The 18,073-nt window shown below is 45.5% G+C and overlaps 1 protein-coding gene across 1 annotated transcript in view; it reads right to left on the reverse strand.

The window, feature by feature from the left end:
- DNAAF8 (dynein axonemal assembly factor 8) overlaps positions 1 to 18,073 on the reverse strand; it is a 96,991-nt gene that overhangs the window by 42,904 nt on the left and 36,014 nt on the right. The window contains exons 13-16 of the mRNA XM_087733981.1: positions 14,964 to 15,158; positions 6,016 to 6,132; positions 2,899 to 3,043; positions 384 to 699 (exon numbers count right to left, since the gene is read on the reverse strand). Coding sequence (XP_087590107.1) covers positions 384 to 699; positions 2,899 to 3,043; positions 6,016 to 6,132; positions 14,964 to 15,158 — 773 coding nt within the window. The remainder of the gene's footprint in view (positions 1 to 383; positions 700 to 2,898; positions 3,044 to 6,015; positions 6,133 to 14,963; positions 15,159 to 18,073) is intronic.

The following is an 18,073-nucleotide window of genomic DNA, read 5'->3' on the forward strand; positions in this document are numbered from 1 at the left end:
GCATAGCTGGAAGAGGTCTCCAATCAGTCTGATCAGATGTTTCAGGCACGGAGGGCCCAAGAGCAGGTGCTGCAAGTGTATGAATTACAGGCCTAGCTACCAGGGAACAAGCGATGGGAAGCAACTGCAAGAGTCCCCCACCTGACACCTTGACACATCTATTATGTGCTGCAGAGGAGATGGTCCTGTGAGAGAGGGACTTCTGCAAACTCTAGTAACTGGTTTGGAAATATAAAAGCAGACAGATTTCTCCTGCACTCTTGTTCACTGAGACCTTTAGCAGAAGATTGATACGCAAAGACAAAGCATGCTAGCTGCCTGGCTTCCACATCACGCTTTGCCTGTGAGAACAACAATAGTTCAAAAACATCCAGGGCCATCACCTCGCTCTGTTGTTGCGTGGGGAAGCCGGATCCAGGCCGCCGGCACGCAGCGCTGCACCAGCAGCCCTCCCTCCAAACCAGAGGCACAGCTCCCTGTGCACCCGGCTCTCCAGGTGGGGCAGGTAGACGAGCGGCTCCGCTTGGCTCCTGCAGTAGATGGCATTGATGGAATCGCAATCCGTCACGCTCGCCAGCTGCGGGTCAGACGGCCCAATGATATTCTGCAAGGTGCTACGTGCTTTAGGCCCTCTCACGCCTAATGCCAGCACTGGTGGCACCTTGCCAGTCTCTGAAGTGTAGGAAGAAGGCAGCTTTTCTGTGAAAGACAAACATATGTGTGACTAAACCGTGGAACAACCCGCCCCAAGGTCATTCATTCCACTCAAGTGCTCTTTTCAGATCTGTCATGGCCAGACTTCAACAAAGTCACCTACTGGTTACCTGTCCTGCGGGGGATATGCTGGCAACCAGCTTCATGTTTTTACCCAGCAGTAAATCTGAGATTATTCAAGGTAGTCTGTTAAAGAAAGGGGAGTTGGTCACCTCGTATTTGCTGTGGAAAAGAGTGTGCACAGGGTTAGTTACCACGGAGCAGGTGATACGCTAGAAGTCAGCACTTCTTGTGCAGTGGTGTTCATGCCCCACGGAAAGCTGGGGGGATCAAAGGGGAGACAGGACAAGAACATGGGCCTGAGGAGAGGGGTGTTTTCTGTAATTTTTATCGGATATGGGAAAACTGGGAAGGGGATCACAAACTGGAAATCCGTAAACTTCTTTTCTAGATTTTTTTCCTTCTCCATCAAATACAGACCTTGTACCATGTTGTAAAGTGACATATCCGGCAAATATTTGACTAGCTGCCCGTATTTCCCTGCCAGGACTTGAACTGTGGCTTTCCTTATTTCCTGCAGCAACTCCTCCCTATGTCTCTGGCAAACAGAGACACATGTCTCCATGTCTACTGTCAGCATAGTTGGGGTCCAGCAAGCTACCCCAGAAAAAGAGCAAATGGGGCTCCTCTGCAGTTCTTACTGCAGATGTTAGAAAAAGCAGCAAGGTGTGTCATTTTCTCCCCTGAGGTTTAACAACATATTCAATTACATCATTTGTTTCATAAGAATCAGAAGCCAGAACATAAGTCTCCAGAGCAGGTAGATAATGGAGAAACGGGCTGTAAATATTTAAAATAATAATTTTAAAGTTTTGAAGCTAAGGGCAAAAATCTAATTTACAAACTTGCATAGCAGTTCTCAGCTCAGATGAATTATCTCTTCACACGCAATGTTCCTAAATAATGGTACATGGTACAGAGCACTGAAGCAGATCTGCTGCCTGTCATCTCCTAATGGCTGGTGATTTTATGGTTTTCTTATTCATTTCTGGAGTCCTTCTTCATTTCTCCAGCTATCAGTGTGAATGTATTACGTGCACAGTGCCGAGACAACTGCAATCCCATTTCTAAGGCAGTCTGCTCCTATCGTTTTCAAATGTAAAAATGGGGCAGAGAGACTGGAGAATTTTTCTCCAGTTAAGCTGGTCTTCACTCACCTTCTGCCTGAGGAAAAGGAAACCCATTCCTCTCACTCTCAGCCCCCCTATACCTTTCCCCAAGAGAAATGGATTGCCTGTATTCATGATGGTGTCACATACAAACCTTCCAGGAGAACTTCTTGGCTTAAAAGAAAGTACAGGCCATACTATACCGCAGAGGGAATCACTATACTTTGCAGCTAATGTAATGCCTGTCGCTCTGGAGTTATATTGCATTAGCAACTCATAACACTCCATACATGCTTTACAACTGGCTTCGTTATCTCTATTCCATAAATGGGGAAAAAAAAAAAATAAAGACTTGAGTGGTACATGCCAATATCTGAAAACATTGCTGTCTAATGCTAAAGACTTTGTGATTTGAGTTCAGAGACCCACATCGGTTTTGTTTACCTTATCTTCTTGGTCTCCCATCTCAGACCACCTTCTATTAGCAAATGGGACATTTTGGTGATGGCTTATCAGCCGATGTAATTACAGGATGGCTAGATCAGTACTTGCGCCCATGCTTCCGAAGTCCCACCGGCAATGGGAATGGGGGGAATTGTAGAAGGGGGAGACTGGATTTTCTGCAGCTAAAACCTGCAGGAAAATCAGTGGGAACTAATTTAGTATATTTAGCTCACATGAGTCTAACCCTGGAGCTTAGAGCAATGCAATCTGGGAAAGATTGCTCCAAAGGAACAACAACTAAAGCGGTTTGAGACACAAAAATGTATCAAGGGTTAAAAATTCAACTCATGGATATTCAACACTGGGAACAGAAGGAAAGAAACAGCCCAAGATCTTTTATCGTTTCTCTTAGGAAAGATATAGGAACTGATAAAACAGCACTCATGTAAATCTGATACCCTCTCCCCCACACTCACAGCACATCCCTCTTCACCTTAGTACATTCACAGGTCTTTGCCTTCACCTCAGTATCATCACATGATGGAATCTCTGAAGGAAAACTAGGCCTCACCTGAGCTAGAGAGCAGCACGTCCTGCTGGGGATAGAGCAGGCGGAGGCCGCAGATATCCAGACCAGAACTGAGTACCAGCTGCAACATGTGATGGGTAGCCAGGGGGCTTCGGAAGACAGTTTCAAACAGCAATACCATGGCAACCTGAAGAGCAAGAGCACATTGGAGAAGTGAGCCAGATGCTTCCAAGCCCTTCACAACCACACAGCTGTCTCTCTTCTGCTCACCTTTAGCTCCCATGCTTTATCTACACTGCAAGAGCTACAAAGACCCTTTCTGTTATTTTATGTTTAGGTGCAGTTCAGCACAGTAGGCTCTTAGCTCAGATTGAATCATAACTACCTGTGATAATTATGATTGAATCTATTTCTGCTGATATAATTGTGCCTTTTGTCACATAAACCTACTAGTAAAAAACTGCAAGTTCTCTGGGGCAGAGACCAAAGTGTATCGCTCCTGCTGTTTAACTCCGTGTACCACAGAAAGATGGTTAAATAATAATAGACCAACCGGTTGTTTCTTTATACCTACAAAGGTGCCAAAATCAACATTAATAAAAATATCAAAAGGCAGACACATCACAGGTACTGTCCCAAATTTACATTTTGAAATCTTTACCAGACTAATCCAATTCAGCCCGTCCTGGCATGTAGGAAGACATACACCAACACGTACTGAATGTCTATACCCAAAAGGGAAGCAAATTACTATTATGTTCCCATCGGAAGAAACAAATTGTTTTGAAAAAGCAGCTGCTTTGTGAGAGGAGGTTGTGTGGTGCTGTGGGTAATAAATTTTCTAGCTGTAGATCAGACAAGTAATGATTGTACTGGCCTCAAATTTGTGCGTGGTTCTCCTGGATGTAAAGCAATACAACGCTATCCCCAGCAGCGAGCTTTACGGCCGCGGTGAACGCCAAATGAATTCATCACTATTGGACACTTTAAATGAAATGCTACTCCCCCATAAACACATTATGAGGCTTATACCATCATGATAAATGAAGATATAAATTTACTCAAATCATAAAAAAGTGGTCTAATTAGGAATAAAAGCCCTATTTCTTTATGTTAATCTAGCTCAAGCTCTCCTGATATTAACCCAATATTCACAGCAGCCAGTAAGGAACCCTTTTTCTGTAGCTGCTGTGAGAGTCCCTGGGGCTTCGCTGCCTGGGCTCAGGGCCAGCTGTGATAACGCAGCTGCCCAGCACCAAGAATCACAGAATCGTCAAGGTTGGAAAAAACCCTTAAGATCATCGAGTCCAACCGTTAACCTAACACTGCCAAGTCCATCTATACCATGTCCTCGAGCACCACATCTGTCCGTTCTTAAAATACCTCCAGGGATGGAGACTTCACCACTGCCCTGGGCAGCCTGGGCCAATGCTTGACCACCCTCTCGGTGAAGAAGTTTTTCCTAATACCCAACCCAAACCTGCCCTGGCGCAGCTTGAGGCCGTTCCCTCTCGTCCCATCGCTTGTTCCTGGGGAGAAGAGACCGACCCCCCCGGCTCCAGCCTCCTTTCAGGCCGTTGCAGAGAGCGATGAGGGCTCCCCTCAGCCTCCTCTTCTCCAGGCTGAGCACCCCCAGCTCCCCCAGCCGCTCCTCCCCAGCCTTGGGCTCCAGCCCCTGCCCCAGCCTCGCTGCCCTGCTCTGGCCACGCTCCAGCCCCTCCATGGCCGCCTTGGGGTGAGGGGCCCAGCGCTGAGCACAGCATTCGAGGGGCGGCCTCACCAGTGCCCAGCGCAGGGGCACCATCACCTCCCTGCTCCTGCTGGCCACGCTATTCCCGATACAAGCCAGGATGCTGTTGGCCCTCTTGGCCACCTGGGCACACTGCTGGCTCATGTTCAGCCGCTGTCGACCACCACCCCCAGGTCCTTTTCCCCCAGGCAGCTCCCAGCCGCTCCTCCCAGAAACCTCAGAAACCAGGGCCTGTCTCCCCTTTGCTTAGGGCCAGGCGCTTGGCTTTGGTCTCCGTCTGAGCTTCGTTGCAGGCATGCCTTCGCCTGGTCTCGGGCCATGGCCTGGCCCCTTCCCGATTCTGGCTATTATCCTAACCCACTGCCTTGACCTTCTGGCTTGGCCTCGTCACTGTGACCTCTTGCCTGACCCTGGTCACTGCTGCTGGACCTGCTCTGCTCATCTTGCTTGGGTAACGTGGGCCTGCACCCTGCCCGTGGGGGCACCGGCCCTGCCTGCCTCGCTGGCAGTCTCAGCCCCTGGCTTGCCTTCCCTCCAGAGCATCATGCCCTTGCAGTGAGAAGGGCTGTATGTACTCACTAACAGCGCTCCTGAGGCAAGAAGAGGAACTGTAGCAAAGACATGAGACATTTTCTGACTGCGCCAAGTGCCAGGCACCTTCACCTCCCAACTGTGGACTTGAAGCATCTTCCAGGAGCCAGCCTGGTACGCTCGCAGCAACGGGTCAGGCTTGCTGCGTGCTCAGGAAGAGCTTAATATACCTGCACGTCCCTGAATCAATGCTAACGGGAAACTGAACTCTGTCAGACCAAACGTGCTGTGCTTTGTGCTGCACAAGAGCTAAGAAAGGTGAGTTACCATAGTTAACAAGTTATCGCACATGGGTGGAAGGCCAGCACATTTTGGTATGTGCTTCTAAACAGAAATATCACCTAATTCGAATTACCTTAACCATCTCTTCTTCTGGACTAAACTAAGTAGAATTACTTCCTACTTGGTCATACAACACACCTGTAGGCCAGGTAGATAGTACCAGAAGCCTCAAGTTTTTTTTTTTTAAAGTCTCTGAGCACAAGTTTAAAAAAAAGTTGTATTGTATATTGGCTTCCAGTCAAGTGGTTTTGCATTATCAAAATTTTGCCTACTGTTACCGATTTGCACCTGGTTGGTAGCAATTTCATCAACCTGCACATTTCGTAGTTTAATCTTCCATGGCTCAGAGCAATCAGCACATCCATACCGATGACACAAAATACTCAGCTGATATATTTAGGTCTGAGTGAGAAATATTTCAAGATCAGTATTTGTACCAAACCTCAGGATTGAAATATTCCAGGTCACTTAATCGTCTCTCAACTTCCCACATCATCCCACAAGACAGACAGAAGTGGTTTCGTGTATTTTTTTACCTCAGTGTCTACATCTCTGCAAGCCTCAATGTCACTGCTATTAGGGAAGTATTCTTCATCGGTTTCAGTCGTCTGCCAGTAAAATCCATTTGGCACCGCGAACACCTTCTCCACTGCCTGAAATGCACAAAGAACATCTCTTACCTGTATGTTACCTTGATCCCTCAAAATAAAGGGCTAGGAAAAAAGTAGTATTTTATGGCTAGAGTGCACATAAGGATGCACATTAATGGATTAAACTCATTAGTCCAGTGTTGTTAATCGATCATTTGCTTTCCTACAACCGTACCGCTAGCTCCAGTTAAGCGATATCCCAAGAATACGAATCTGCAACTGCTTCCTGAGAGACTGAACATTCCCAGGGTCCGACCCAGTGACTCTCCAACATGCAGAGCACCCACTGACATGCACGGGCGTTGCACGCGAAAGGCACTGCAGGATCAGGCTGAGCAGCTCCAGACCTCGATTCTCCACGATTGTGCTGAGCATCCAGCAGCAAAGGGCTCTGTTAAAGGAACGCTCTAATTAACTGATCAAACGGAAAGGTAGGGAAAGAATTGCATGAACTTCTTCATGCTCGTAACCAAAATAGGACACTTCTCCTGTGCTCATGTCACCACAAGCGACACATATCTGTAAGTCTTACTGTGCCACATACTCGCGGATAGGCAAAAAGACTCTGGCATTTAGGTCGCAGCTTCACAGAAGTGTAGCATTTCCCAGTCTCAGCACCTTATTCTGTTGCTCATACATTTTCTGGGCAGCCAAGCAAGCAACTTGTACAAGTGCAAGTTTAAGGATGTGCCACTCATGAGAATTCGCTGTGACTGCATGCTCAGTAAGCAGGGCCATAGTCCAGGAACAAACACAGCTTTTAAGTCATGTTTGTCAAGTTCTGGTTTGGGAAGAAGTGATGTTCGTAGCTATGCCACAACTGAGCATTCCAGAAATATGGATGCGTTTAGGCAGAGTTCACATTGAGAAGAATTCATTCCAAGATGGAAAAAGAAAACAAAAAAACCCCAACAGTCACTTTTGAGACCTAGGCTCAGGTGGCATAAATCAGAGCAGCTTCACTATTTTTAAAGACACTGCTTCGATTCACAGCAGTCGTTCATCTGTCCTCACCTCATGTGGACAGACCCTTTCAAAAAACAAAAAAAGGAATTAAATTTCAACATGGTCTCATCAGGACTTCTATTATGGATAGAAAACGGACTAACACTGCATGAAGCAGCATCCGTTCTGGATTATGAGGCACTTACAATGCTCTTTAATTGTGTAATCACCTGAGAGATTTTTTTTTTTTTTTTGCATGCTTGGCAAATGATAGGCACTTCATATCATTCTACAAATGTTTGAAAACAACAACCTGAAAATGAAATTAATTTAAATACTATTAAAACCCCTCTGACATCTGCCTTTCTGCTTCAGCAACCTTTTGTGTTTTCTCCTTCCTCTGTTTCCCGTGCTTCATGAGATATTTGCCTAAAAGCAGAACTGGGGATTTCACTTTTCACCCGGTTTCAGTCAACACAGCTCCACCCAAATCAAGAGCCTTGACATCTCTCAATGGATTTGTCCGTTTTGTCCTGCAATTCATCATTCACCAGCCTCCACTTGTGATATTACACTTGGTTGTTGCGGAAAATATCAGAGGAAAAGCAAGAAATCATTGATTTAAGGAGAGAGAAGATTTCCGTTTCCAATGTTTGCTGCCAGCTCCTGCACGCAACACTGGCACAATGCAGTGAGCACAGACAAGCCCTATAAAACTGAAATACAGCAAGAGCTCGGTCTTCTGTGGTTCAAACTGTTCCTTGAACAATCCTCAAGCCTGGGAGCTTTCAAGAAGAAGGAAAAGAGAAGGGACAAATGCGGTCAAACCAACCCCAGCCCTACATTTCCACAGAAACCTTCATTATAATTATCCAGCCCCAGTTAGGACACAGAGGATGCAAGTTGGGAAGGTAAAAAGCCGACCTTTAGGAAGTACCACGGTGTGAGCTGTGGATCAGCTGCGATCCCAGGCACGCTGCCGCATGGTCGGCCTCCCGCCCCGCCAGAGCAGGGATCTGGCCACATCTATCAGGGAATCAAGGCCTGTGGAAAGTTGTTTCTGTGATCGGTCAGATTCTGTTTTCTAGCAGCCAACCTGAATATGATTTCACAAAGCAACAGAAAATGAAGCTGGAAAAGTCTTAGTTCTCCTAGAAAATCCTTTTCCTCATGGGTAAGAAAATACACATAGATGGCTGCAGTACGACAGCCCCTGCTTTTTCCAGTCTAGCCAAAACGTGCCAGCAGAGGAGAACTCCTGACACTGCCTGCCTACACAATGCACAGGAAAAACAGAAAGAAAGCAACTTTGCCACGCATGTAGGAGAGAATTGCATCAAGTCAGTTGTTACAATACCGAGATGAACCCTATTTGACATATACTGAACCTCCACAGGCCGTTGCATGACCCCATTCCTCAAAATTATGTTGGTGATTTTTGACACTATTTATCTTTATGCTACTTTGGCGCTACTTTTAATGTTCCACAACGAGAGGGAGGGTAGGCACGAGAATTGTACCGGTTTCACCTCCGGGCTGGTTCCTCTCTTACACCTCCAACAGCGTTACAGTAGCCGCAAAGCTTCTGTGCAAACGCAGCAGTTCAGAAAGTCTCTCCCAGGATAGCTGATACATCATCTCCGAAGGCTGACCTGTCTCTTGGCGGGGAGAAGGGGAGACTCCCTCCCCATGCACTGCGCAGAACGGTGAAGAGACAGCCCAGCCTTCGATACCCACCTGAAAATCCTTCTTCTCTAAGGCTTTGCAGACTCAGAGCACTGTAATAATCTCACGTCTCATGGTAAAGTCATTATACCAGGGAGGAAAGGTACCCTACAGTCAGCCAACGGCAGCTACAGCCGCCCCAGAAATACTGTGACTTATGCTGTGACAGGCTTCACAACCCAGAATCATTTAACCATAACTAACCATTTCCATGACCGTGTCTCCTCCACCCCCTGCTGTAAGACAGCGGGGTTTCTTACAGCACTGACATCCTCCTCATCCATACTGCCATGACCAGAAAGAGCAGGAAGGGAGGGTATGTCCATAACCTCCCATTTGTAGTAATTATTTTTCATCAATTATCCTTTTTCTTACTTGTTTTGGGAGACAAATTATGATTTCTGCTACCTTAAGACACTGGAAAAGACCAATTTGTACCATAGATAGGATTGAACACTCACTGTTTTTTCAAAAAGCATTAAAAAGAAACCCAGAGCTACTTCTTTGTTTCAGACAGTATTGCTGAGATGAAGCCAGACAGTTATGGGAAGGAAATTCACAGCAGAACAAAAACATGTTCTAAAATACCGAGCAGAAACAAGAATAAGCACATTTTAGAGAAGACTGGAGCTGCGCACAGCAAACCCATGAATCTTTAACTGTCATACAGAAATATGACCAAATCCAATATCTCTTCTTCTTGCTTACGGTGTATTCTGTTCTCATTTCCGACAACAAAGAAAGAGCTTTTGCTGTCAGATGATCTAAGGGAGTCTTTTAAACTGCAATGGGTCTTCCAGATGGCTCCCCAGCCACAGCAGGAAAACAGAAACTGCAGGAAGAATTTCTATGTACTCCACAATCTCATCTCCTCACGTGCAAGGTATTTTCCAATGCAAAGATCTGCTCAGCTGTTATCATTACGAGACAACGCTCAAATCCCTTGAAGATGCTGCATCCGCCACTGCCTCTCGAGGCAGATTGTAAATTCTGTGTGTATATAACTGCTCCCCTTCAACTCCACTGACCGCATCAGTGGCAGCAGAGGAAACACCGTTCTCGCTCTAGCCAAGGCCTCGATGCTAACGCACAGGCAAGGCTCACGTCTGATGTGATTCACTGAATCACGCCCCTGAATCAGGCAGCGTTATCCTCAAACTCTCTCCTCTCCCCGCTGTCATGAATCCCAATGCCTTAGTGTGGTATTCCTTGTAGAATCCAGATTAACACAAATTTGAACTTGTTCCCTGCACATCTTCTCTCCCCATTGTGCATGCTCACTTCAGATGGCTACAGAATTTAGTATAGGAAACGTGGAAGCACAGTAGGAAGATCCCAGGCAGCGAAAAGGCTGGGGATAGAGGGGGCTAATTAAGAGCTTTGAAGATGCGTCTCACTTTCCCTTGCCCCCCTTTCAGACAGGGAAAGGGATATCTTAAAACACAGAAGAGAAATGATGAGACAATAACTTCCACCCTTTCTGCCCATCATGCACAATATTAATGGCTAAGCACATTAGCTTGATAGTTCTTTTAAGCTGCTCTTTTCTGGAATAATTAGCAATGGCCACAATTTAAATGTGAGCTACCAAATTTTAGGAAATACAAAAAACTATAATGGTTTATTCCTCCCTGAGCTACGCCTCCATCTTTGTGCCGACTCTGGTGGACATCGTTGTACTCCTTTCTCCTTTTAAAGGTTAGGGTTCTTTCAGTTACAAATACCGATGACGGTCTGAACTCCTGGCCCCACTAAACTCAATTACAAACCCCAGTGGGACTCAGCTAGGGCCAGGAGGCCACCTTCTCCCTTCTGCCTCATGGAGATACAGCCACGCAGCTATTCTGTGTCTGCAGCTATGGGTTAATTTCTGTAAATGCATATAGATGAGGCTCCAGGACAAACGTCTCACTCACAGAATCATAGAATCGTTAAGGTTGGAAAAGACCCTTAAGATCATCGAGTCCAACCATTAACCTATCACTGCCAAGTCCATCACTAAACCATGTCCTCGAGCACCGCATCTATCCGTATTTTAAATACCTCCAGGGATGGAGACTCAACCACTTCCCTGGGCAGCCTGGTCCAATGCTTGACCACCCTTTTGGTGAAGACGTTATTCCTAATATCCAACCTAAACCTCCCCTGGCGCAGGACTCTTCTCTCTTAGAAGAGTCATATCCATGTGGAATCATCAGTCAGATGACGTGCTCTCGCCAAAGCTGTGGCTACAGCTTGATCAGGCTGCACAGCAAACTCAGGGTGCCAGCCACAGGAGACCTGGCCCTTCGCACCGACGCAGATATAGACAAGACACGAGCAAGATTTGGAAAGGAAAGGGCAGGATGAACCTGTCTTTTTGAAGCTCCTGTTTCACAACTTTAGCCTGGATTTCAAACCGTCAAGCTGCTGGTCTCAGGGGCAGCATGGCAGGTGCCGGCAAGTCTCAACATCCTGCTGGCTCCGGCTTGGGGAAGCAGATGCGGAGGTGCTGTTCTGAGCGTTTTATCCCTCCCTCGTGCCCATTTCAGCTGCTGAACAATCAAGTCTTTCAAGCTTCGGCATCAGGCTCAGCAGAAGCTTTGGAGGAGGAAAGCACAGCGCTGAGCCATACACTAAATCTGCGAGCTTACAGCAATGTGTGGAGCAGGTCTAAGGGCTGGCCAAATTGTGTGGCACTCCAGGTAGCCCGGTCTGTGCTCTCCACGCACAAAACATTATATGGGCTAGCTTAGGTACTGCTTAAAGCTGCTAGTTTGCTTCTTGTCACGTAGAAGAAAGAGAGAACACACGGAGCAATAACCCAAAATCAAAACAGCATAATTGCCGACACCACGAGGCGCTGAACCACAGCATACCACCAGTTATTACAATTTGAGATGTGTGAAAGGCGATGCCCACACAGCCAAGGGCCTGAAGAGAGCTGGGTGAAAAGCTGATGTGGTACTAAGCAGCAGTTCTCTGAGCAAGCCTCTCGTTAGCATTGAAGTTGAAAGAAGTTTAGTAAAAGACAGTGGAAGATGCTGAAGCCACTCAGCAGGGCTAAGGCCACGATGCTTGTCGATGAAATAATGTCACAGCATTCAAACTCCGAAGCTCACAGTCTTCCTGTCGAGCCCACACTAAACCACAGATTCACAGATCTGAAAGATCCTCTGGAAATGCCTCTCGCTCCCTCTTCAGAGGCTGTACACAGAGTTAGGGCAATCACGTAACTAAATCAGGTGCTTTAAGTGCACAAAGTAACAAGCGATGCACCGGGGCTGCTTTTCCACAGCATGAAACACTGATGTCTGATTTCATCAGCCATGCATAGCTCTTCTGCTACATGGTAATTTCAGTCTTTGAAAAAAAGTTTGCAACTTTCAAACCTTGCGTGTATGTGTGTGCACATAGAGCTCCTCTGGTAACGCAGTTGCCATCAACTCTCTAGCAGGGAAATCCCAAAAGTCTGAAATACCACATTAAAGAACTGCTGTACTTTCTGCGAGTCCACTCCCAGGCATCAAACCTCCTGTTAGTTCAGTCTGGGCTGTTTGAAGTTTTTGGCAGCATTGAATTACAACGTCGGGGCAAATTTAGCTCCCTGGACTCAGTTCTGGAATTCTTATCTATGCTCAGGCAAAACTGCATTAAAAAAAAAAATGGAGCTTTGCTTAAGTGAAAAGCAAGGAGAGAACTTTGTGTAGACCTGCCCTTAATCAGTACTACCGTCTCAAAAGAGAAACCACAAGCCTTGCGCTGGAAGTCAGCGGGGACACTAACTAAAGGAGCAGCAAGGAGGGAACTGATCACCAGGAGGTGCAACAAAATCAATTTGCTGGAATTAAAAGCAAAAGAAAAATCTCATTCACCTTGACTTAGGGATGGAGGTTCCCCTTCTTCCCTGAAATCTCACCGACACGACCACCCATGCAATACTGCTATGCCCCGACTCCTCTGTCATGGCAGGCACCTGTAGAGGTTGGGAGTTCAAGGAGATGCTCTGGAAGGGGACCAAAAAGACGGTGAGCGCTGGGGGTTGCACCCTTTGGGCAAATGGGCCACTGTCCCGAACAACCGGGAGGGAGCAAGAGAAATCCAGTCTGCCTTCATGGAACAAACAGGCAGAGGAAAAGAAGCATCGACACTGGCTACATATGCTGTCTGTATCCCTAAGGTCAGTGTTTGCATCCTAAGGCTTAACAGGAGAAAGTACTTTTATTTTATGTTAAAATGAAGCAATCCTCTTTTTGCTGACAAGGGACGTTGCGGTTAATAACTTCCACAGGGATTATATCACTCCTAACCTAACCTGGGGTTTTAACGACTGCCTTGCGAGTTTACTCTTCATCTCAAAAGTGAATTGCTGCAGGTTAACAGGCTGTACGCATGGCATTAATAAGAAAGCCTCAAAGAAAAACAGCAAGAGAAAAGCAATCTGTTTGGGGTCCAGAACAGACTGAAATAACACTAGACCAATTGACTTGAAAACACGACATTGGCTCATGCACTAACAAACAACATGCTTAAAGGTTATTACAATTACTGCTAACAATTGCTCATAACATCAGACACCGAGCTAGTCAGCAGACAAGCAGACAGCAATTTTACCTGATGTTCCCTCTCCCTCCGCTCCTACCCATTTGTTTCATCAATCTGTCCGGATTTTTGTCTCAGACCGTAAGCTACCTGGAGCAAAAATAGGTATTCACTGCCTGCTTTTCCAACACATAGTACCAGGTTCTTCGGTCTCCTTAATTTTGTATACACCACCTCAAAATAAATAAAAATATATAAAAAGCAAGCATGGATCACTGGCCTTGTACAAAATATTCTTTTAACTTCATTGGTTTGAAGAAGATATTGAATTTTCTATGCAGCACTTTTTGGTTGTATTTTAATGACACTTGGGAACATTCTCAGTCGGTACCACTTTGTAAAGCTTCAGGGCAGACAACAGGGTTAGCTGCTGCCTGCTGAGAGTCTGGCTCATTGAGCCTTGCTTTGCAAAATCAGCCTTTCTGCTTAACTGCAAGATACATCTATCAAAAAGCCACGACACATAGTGGTCTCGGTGTAATTCAGGCCTGGGAACCTGGGTGGCACAGAGCATTTGAACTTAGGAAGAGTACGTGGTCTTTAAATTGACTCCAGTTTTTCTATGGCATCAAGGCAAAGATCCACCCCCAGAGAGCGCCTGCTATCTTGCTGTTCAATTTCTAATGATTTATAATTCCCCTAATAAGGGATTTGCATAAAAGCTCTGACTGTTTTAAATGATGCCTTATTTTATGCCTTAAAAGCGTACAGCAGATTTATCTTTTAGAAGTACGTCAGACTGCCTTATAGCACTTGCTTCTACTTGAAAGCTACAGTGACTGCAAATCAACAGCATTAAGCCTCCTTTTCCTCCACAGAAGTGGGATAAACCTCTAGTGCACTGCTAAGCCCCTAAGCTTTCATGGCATTGATTCTCACAGAGTAATTGTAATCCCCAAATCTGGTTGAAATTGCAGAAAAGTTCTCATGCTACATTATTTGCAGAACGAAACTTTGTTGTGAACCAGAATTGCAGTCTTCACCATTCCCTAGAACTGTCTCTCAAGTTTTTTGTTGATTTAGAAATATTGGGAAAAGACCGTGATTGCCCAAAGGCTGGTGATGTCATTGGAAAGAAACAAGTAGAACATTCCCTCAAAAGGTAGGGAAATCAGGTCATATTCAGCGCTGTTTTGAAAACCTGGTCTAAATATTTACACAAAGGTAGGACAGGCTGTTAAAGGCCTAAAAGCAATGTTGGATGCCCTCAAGGAATAAAATCCCCCAATAAGTATAATGAATTCTTGTAACATTTCATTCACTTGAGTATTTGTTATGGAGCACTTGCCAACCTGACAGAAGTGAAAAAGTTAATTATCATTCTACTTATAGACAGCATGAGGTGAGGGCTCTTGCAGATGTTTCTAGGCAGGCAAGTGATTTTAAGCAGTGCCATGTCCTTGGAATCTCATACACTTCAGTGGAAATCTACGCTGCTTAGAGGCATTTGTTTTCAACCTCCATTTAAATCCTTAGCTAAAGCAAACAAGAATATCTGTTAACACTGGAGGAACAACAACTTCTACTGGACCTAATGAGGAAAAAAAAAAATTACCAGAAGTCCAAGCATCTCTGTACAGTACCTGAGGATCGGGATTAACGGCAGTGATGGAACTGAGCAGGACAGAGGGAATTTCAGGAAGAAGGGGACACAGCTGGTTTTGGAAGCAATTGGCCAGTTCTGCCCTCCACCAGATAACATCTGGAAGCCACGTACAGGCTAGAAATGCAGAAATCTTCTGGTAAAAAATGGATGTTCCTCGTAGATCTTCTTTAGTCTGCAAAGAGTCAGTGGTTAAAAAGCATTGATGATGGGCTCAGGAACTTTCCGTTCTGTACCATGCACCTGTAGCAGCTCCTTCTCTGTCTGCAACCATCCCAGCCTCATGCTTCACGCATCTGCCATACAGCTGCGCTTCGGATTCTCCAAACCAAACCCCTAACGTAACACCCCTCAGCCTCCCAAACCATCACACCCTGCATCCCTGCAACCAGAGCTCTAAACTTGTCCCCTCACCCACAGAAAGCACCCTCCTCCCACGATCCTGCTATCACCCCCCAAAGTCTCTGCTCCCAGGTCCAAAGGCAGAATTGAAGGTCCTGATACTGTTGGGGTTCCTGACCCAGGAGATGGGACTTGAAGGCAAATGCTGTCTGCAACAGTTACGCCCGTCAGCCGCGTGGAAGGGCTCACCCCGTGACTTGGGGACGTGTCTCTACGTAGAATTGACTGAAACACAGTGCCCCTCGGTGAAGGCGCTGGGGAGATTAGCAGCGCCTTCCTCTCGGCACACTCAGACCGCTCGGCTATAAAACTCCACCGCGGATGATGACTGGCGAGTTAATAGCAATCTTCAGTTGGTTGCAAGACACTGGTATAAAATAACTGGCTCATGACATCCATCAGCCCACAAATATTACTCCAAAGCAGATTAAATACCACACTTAAAGAGGGAGAAAATGCCATAAACAGGACCAGAAAACAGCCCAATACAAGGAAACATTAATTTGCAAAGGGTTTCATAGGGATATACACGAAAAGATTTATTAATTTCAAGATTTTTTAAAGATTGATACTAATATTGATACATTAATATTGAATACTGCACTGCTAAATTACAGTTTTCCATCATTTAACCTTGCCTCTAAGCCCCTTTGTTCTTCAAGGTTGGTTCTTAATTAGCAGGACTTTCAGAGAACAAAATTGGTGACCTTGATAAGACCCAATTAGAAATTAACAGGATCGACAATTATGCAAAGCATCTTCTCTACACCAGCTACTATTGCACCTAGAAATTAGAGCTCAAGCAGGCAAGGTCCGCAAAAAAAGCCCCAAATCCAATAACAGAGATTGTGAGCCACCACCGCAGAACTGTTAAGTGATCGAAGCGTACAGACAAGAACCACGTTGCTCTGCACAGTGCTAGTGTGCCTAATTGGGAATGCTTAGTAGATTCTTCGAAAGCATACGCTGCACAAATGTAATTCCCATCAGACATGCTTGTAACTGCAGCTTGTCTATCGGCACGCAAGAATTACAAGAGGTGAGCGTATAAGCATTTGTTCTGACAACAAGTCAAGAAGCCAAACCCATGTAGCGATGTTCAAGTTTGCCTCACTTCTATCAGCTGTTTTGAGGAGGACAGAAACAAACAAAAAAAACCCAAACAAACTAAACCCCAAAAAACTGACTAGAATGACAGGAAACATAGTAGAACCACTTGATATAGGAATAGATGCTGTTCTAGTTGAATAAGCCAAAAGGCTTATTGATCTGCTGAGAACAGGAGCCTTTGCCTTGAGAAACCACTATTACATTTGTATTCATAACCATTAGACCTTGGGATGGAGAAATAAAACGTGCCAGACAATAAGAGACACACAGATGACAGCGAAGCAGCCAGTAAATAAAAAGTTGATGGATTAGAGGTCTGGAATACAGCTCAGCTCCAGTTAATAATAACTGGGGGAAAAAAAAAACCCAAACTAAACCAACAAAAAACCCCAGCAACAACCTATAGTAACATGAAACTAGCAGGCTGCCTTGGTCCAGTTCTCGGTGATGAACTGTACCCCATCATTAGAGCTGTGACCCTCTAGCAGGCCACAAGGCACAGGATCAATTAACATCAAAGCCAACGAGACCGATAACCGCACTCAGCACGTTCAGCCACACCAGGGTTGGGAATTAACAGGGGGGCAAGCTGGGGAAAGCGAAGCCTTGCCTTGTTGATACAAGATAGGTCCTTAGGTGCTCAGCCCACAATCCAATGTCTGCTGTAAAAATCATATTCATATTACAATCTGAAGAAAATCCACGGACAACTGTAATTTTGCTGCTATTAGGAGATACGAGTACAGATACACAGAGAAAGACGGGCATTTCCCTCATAGCAGGGAACAAATCTGTACCTAATACGTTGCACAATCTTGTACATACCCATCTTTGGCACTGAAAACGGACTCCGGACTCCACACGTTAAGAACATTAAAATATCAATTTGTCATAATGCTTCTGGTTAACATTTACACTACTTGGTATGTCTTTTTTACATAACCCAAAAAAAGTAACTTAAGATTTCCCTACATTCTTATAGCAAATAGATGCAACAGAAATGCCTGGAATCCCAGTCATATTTTGAAGGTAAGCCCCGGTAAGTGGTTCTCACCACTCAGACAACAGGAACAAGACCGAATAAGTGCCACAACAGAACTCTGTTATCTGATTCAACCATTAAAATACTGTACATGAACACTACAGCGAGAGACTGAGACTTCAGTGTGAAGAGTAAAATCTACCACATTTCTCTCCAACAATAGTTGCAGCTGCTCAAGGGGAGGAATGGGGAGAGAGGACTGGTTGCTGTTTTCCTTGTCTCTGCTGTGACTGACATTTCTGAAAGACTTTTGTTGCTCCTGTCAGCTTAGATCTCTGTTAGGGAAAGAGCAGCAGCTTTACAAATGCCTCAGGAAAGCAAAATTGACAAAAGTCATTGTTACCACAAAGATACATGGGGTAGAGCCTCTAACGAGAGGAAACCTCAGCTACGCATAGTCTTGCCTTGAGGAACACATCCCAGTGCTCTGTATGTTGGCTGCTGTGCATACTAGTGAACTCAACAGCGGTGGCAGTAACTGTACACAGGGCAGCAGAATGGCATTTACAATTTATATGTGGACTGGAAACGGTGTG

This window comes from Nipponia nippon, unplaced genomic scaffold, assembly GCF_047370975.1.
Source record: "Nipponia nippon isolate SJK-2023a ecotype South Korea unplaced genomic scaffold, ASM4737097v1 scaffold_5, whole genome shotgun sequence".
NCBI classification, from domain to species: domain Eukaryota; kingdom Metazoa; phylum Chordata; class Aves; order Pelecaniformes; family Threskiornithidae; genus Nipponia; species Nipponia nippon.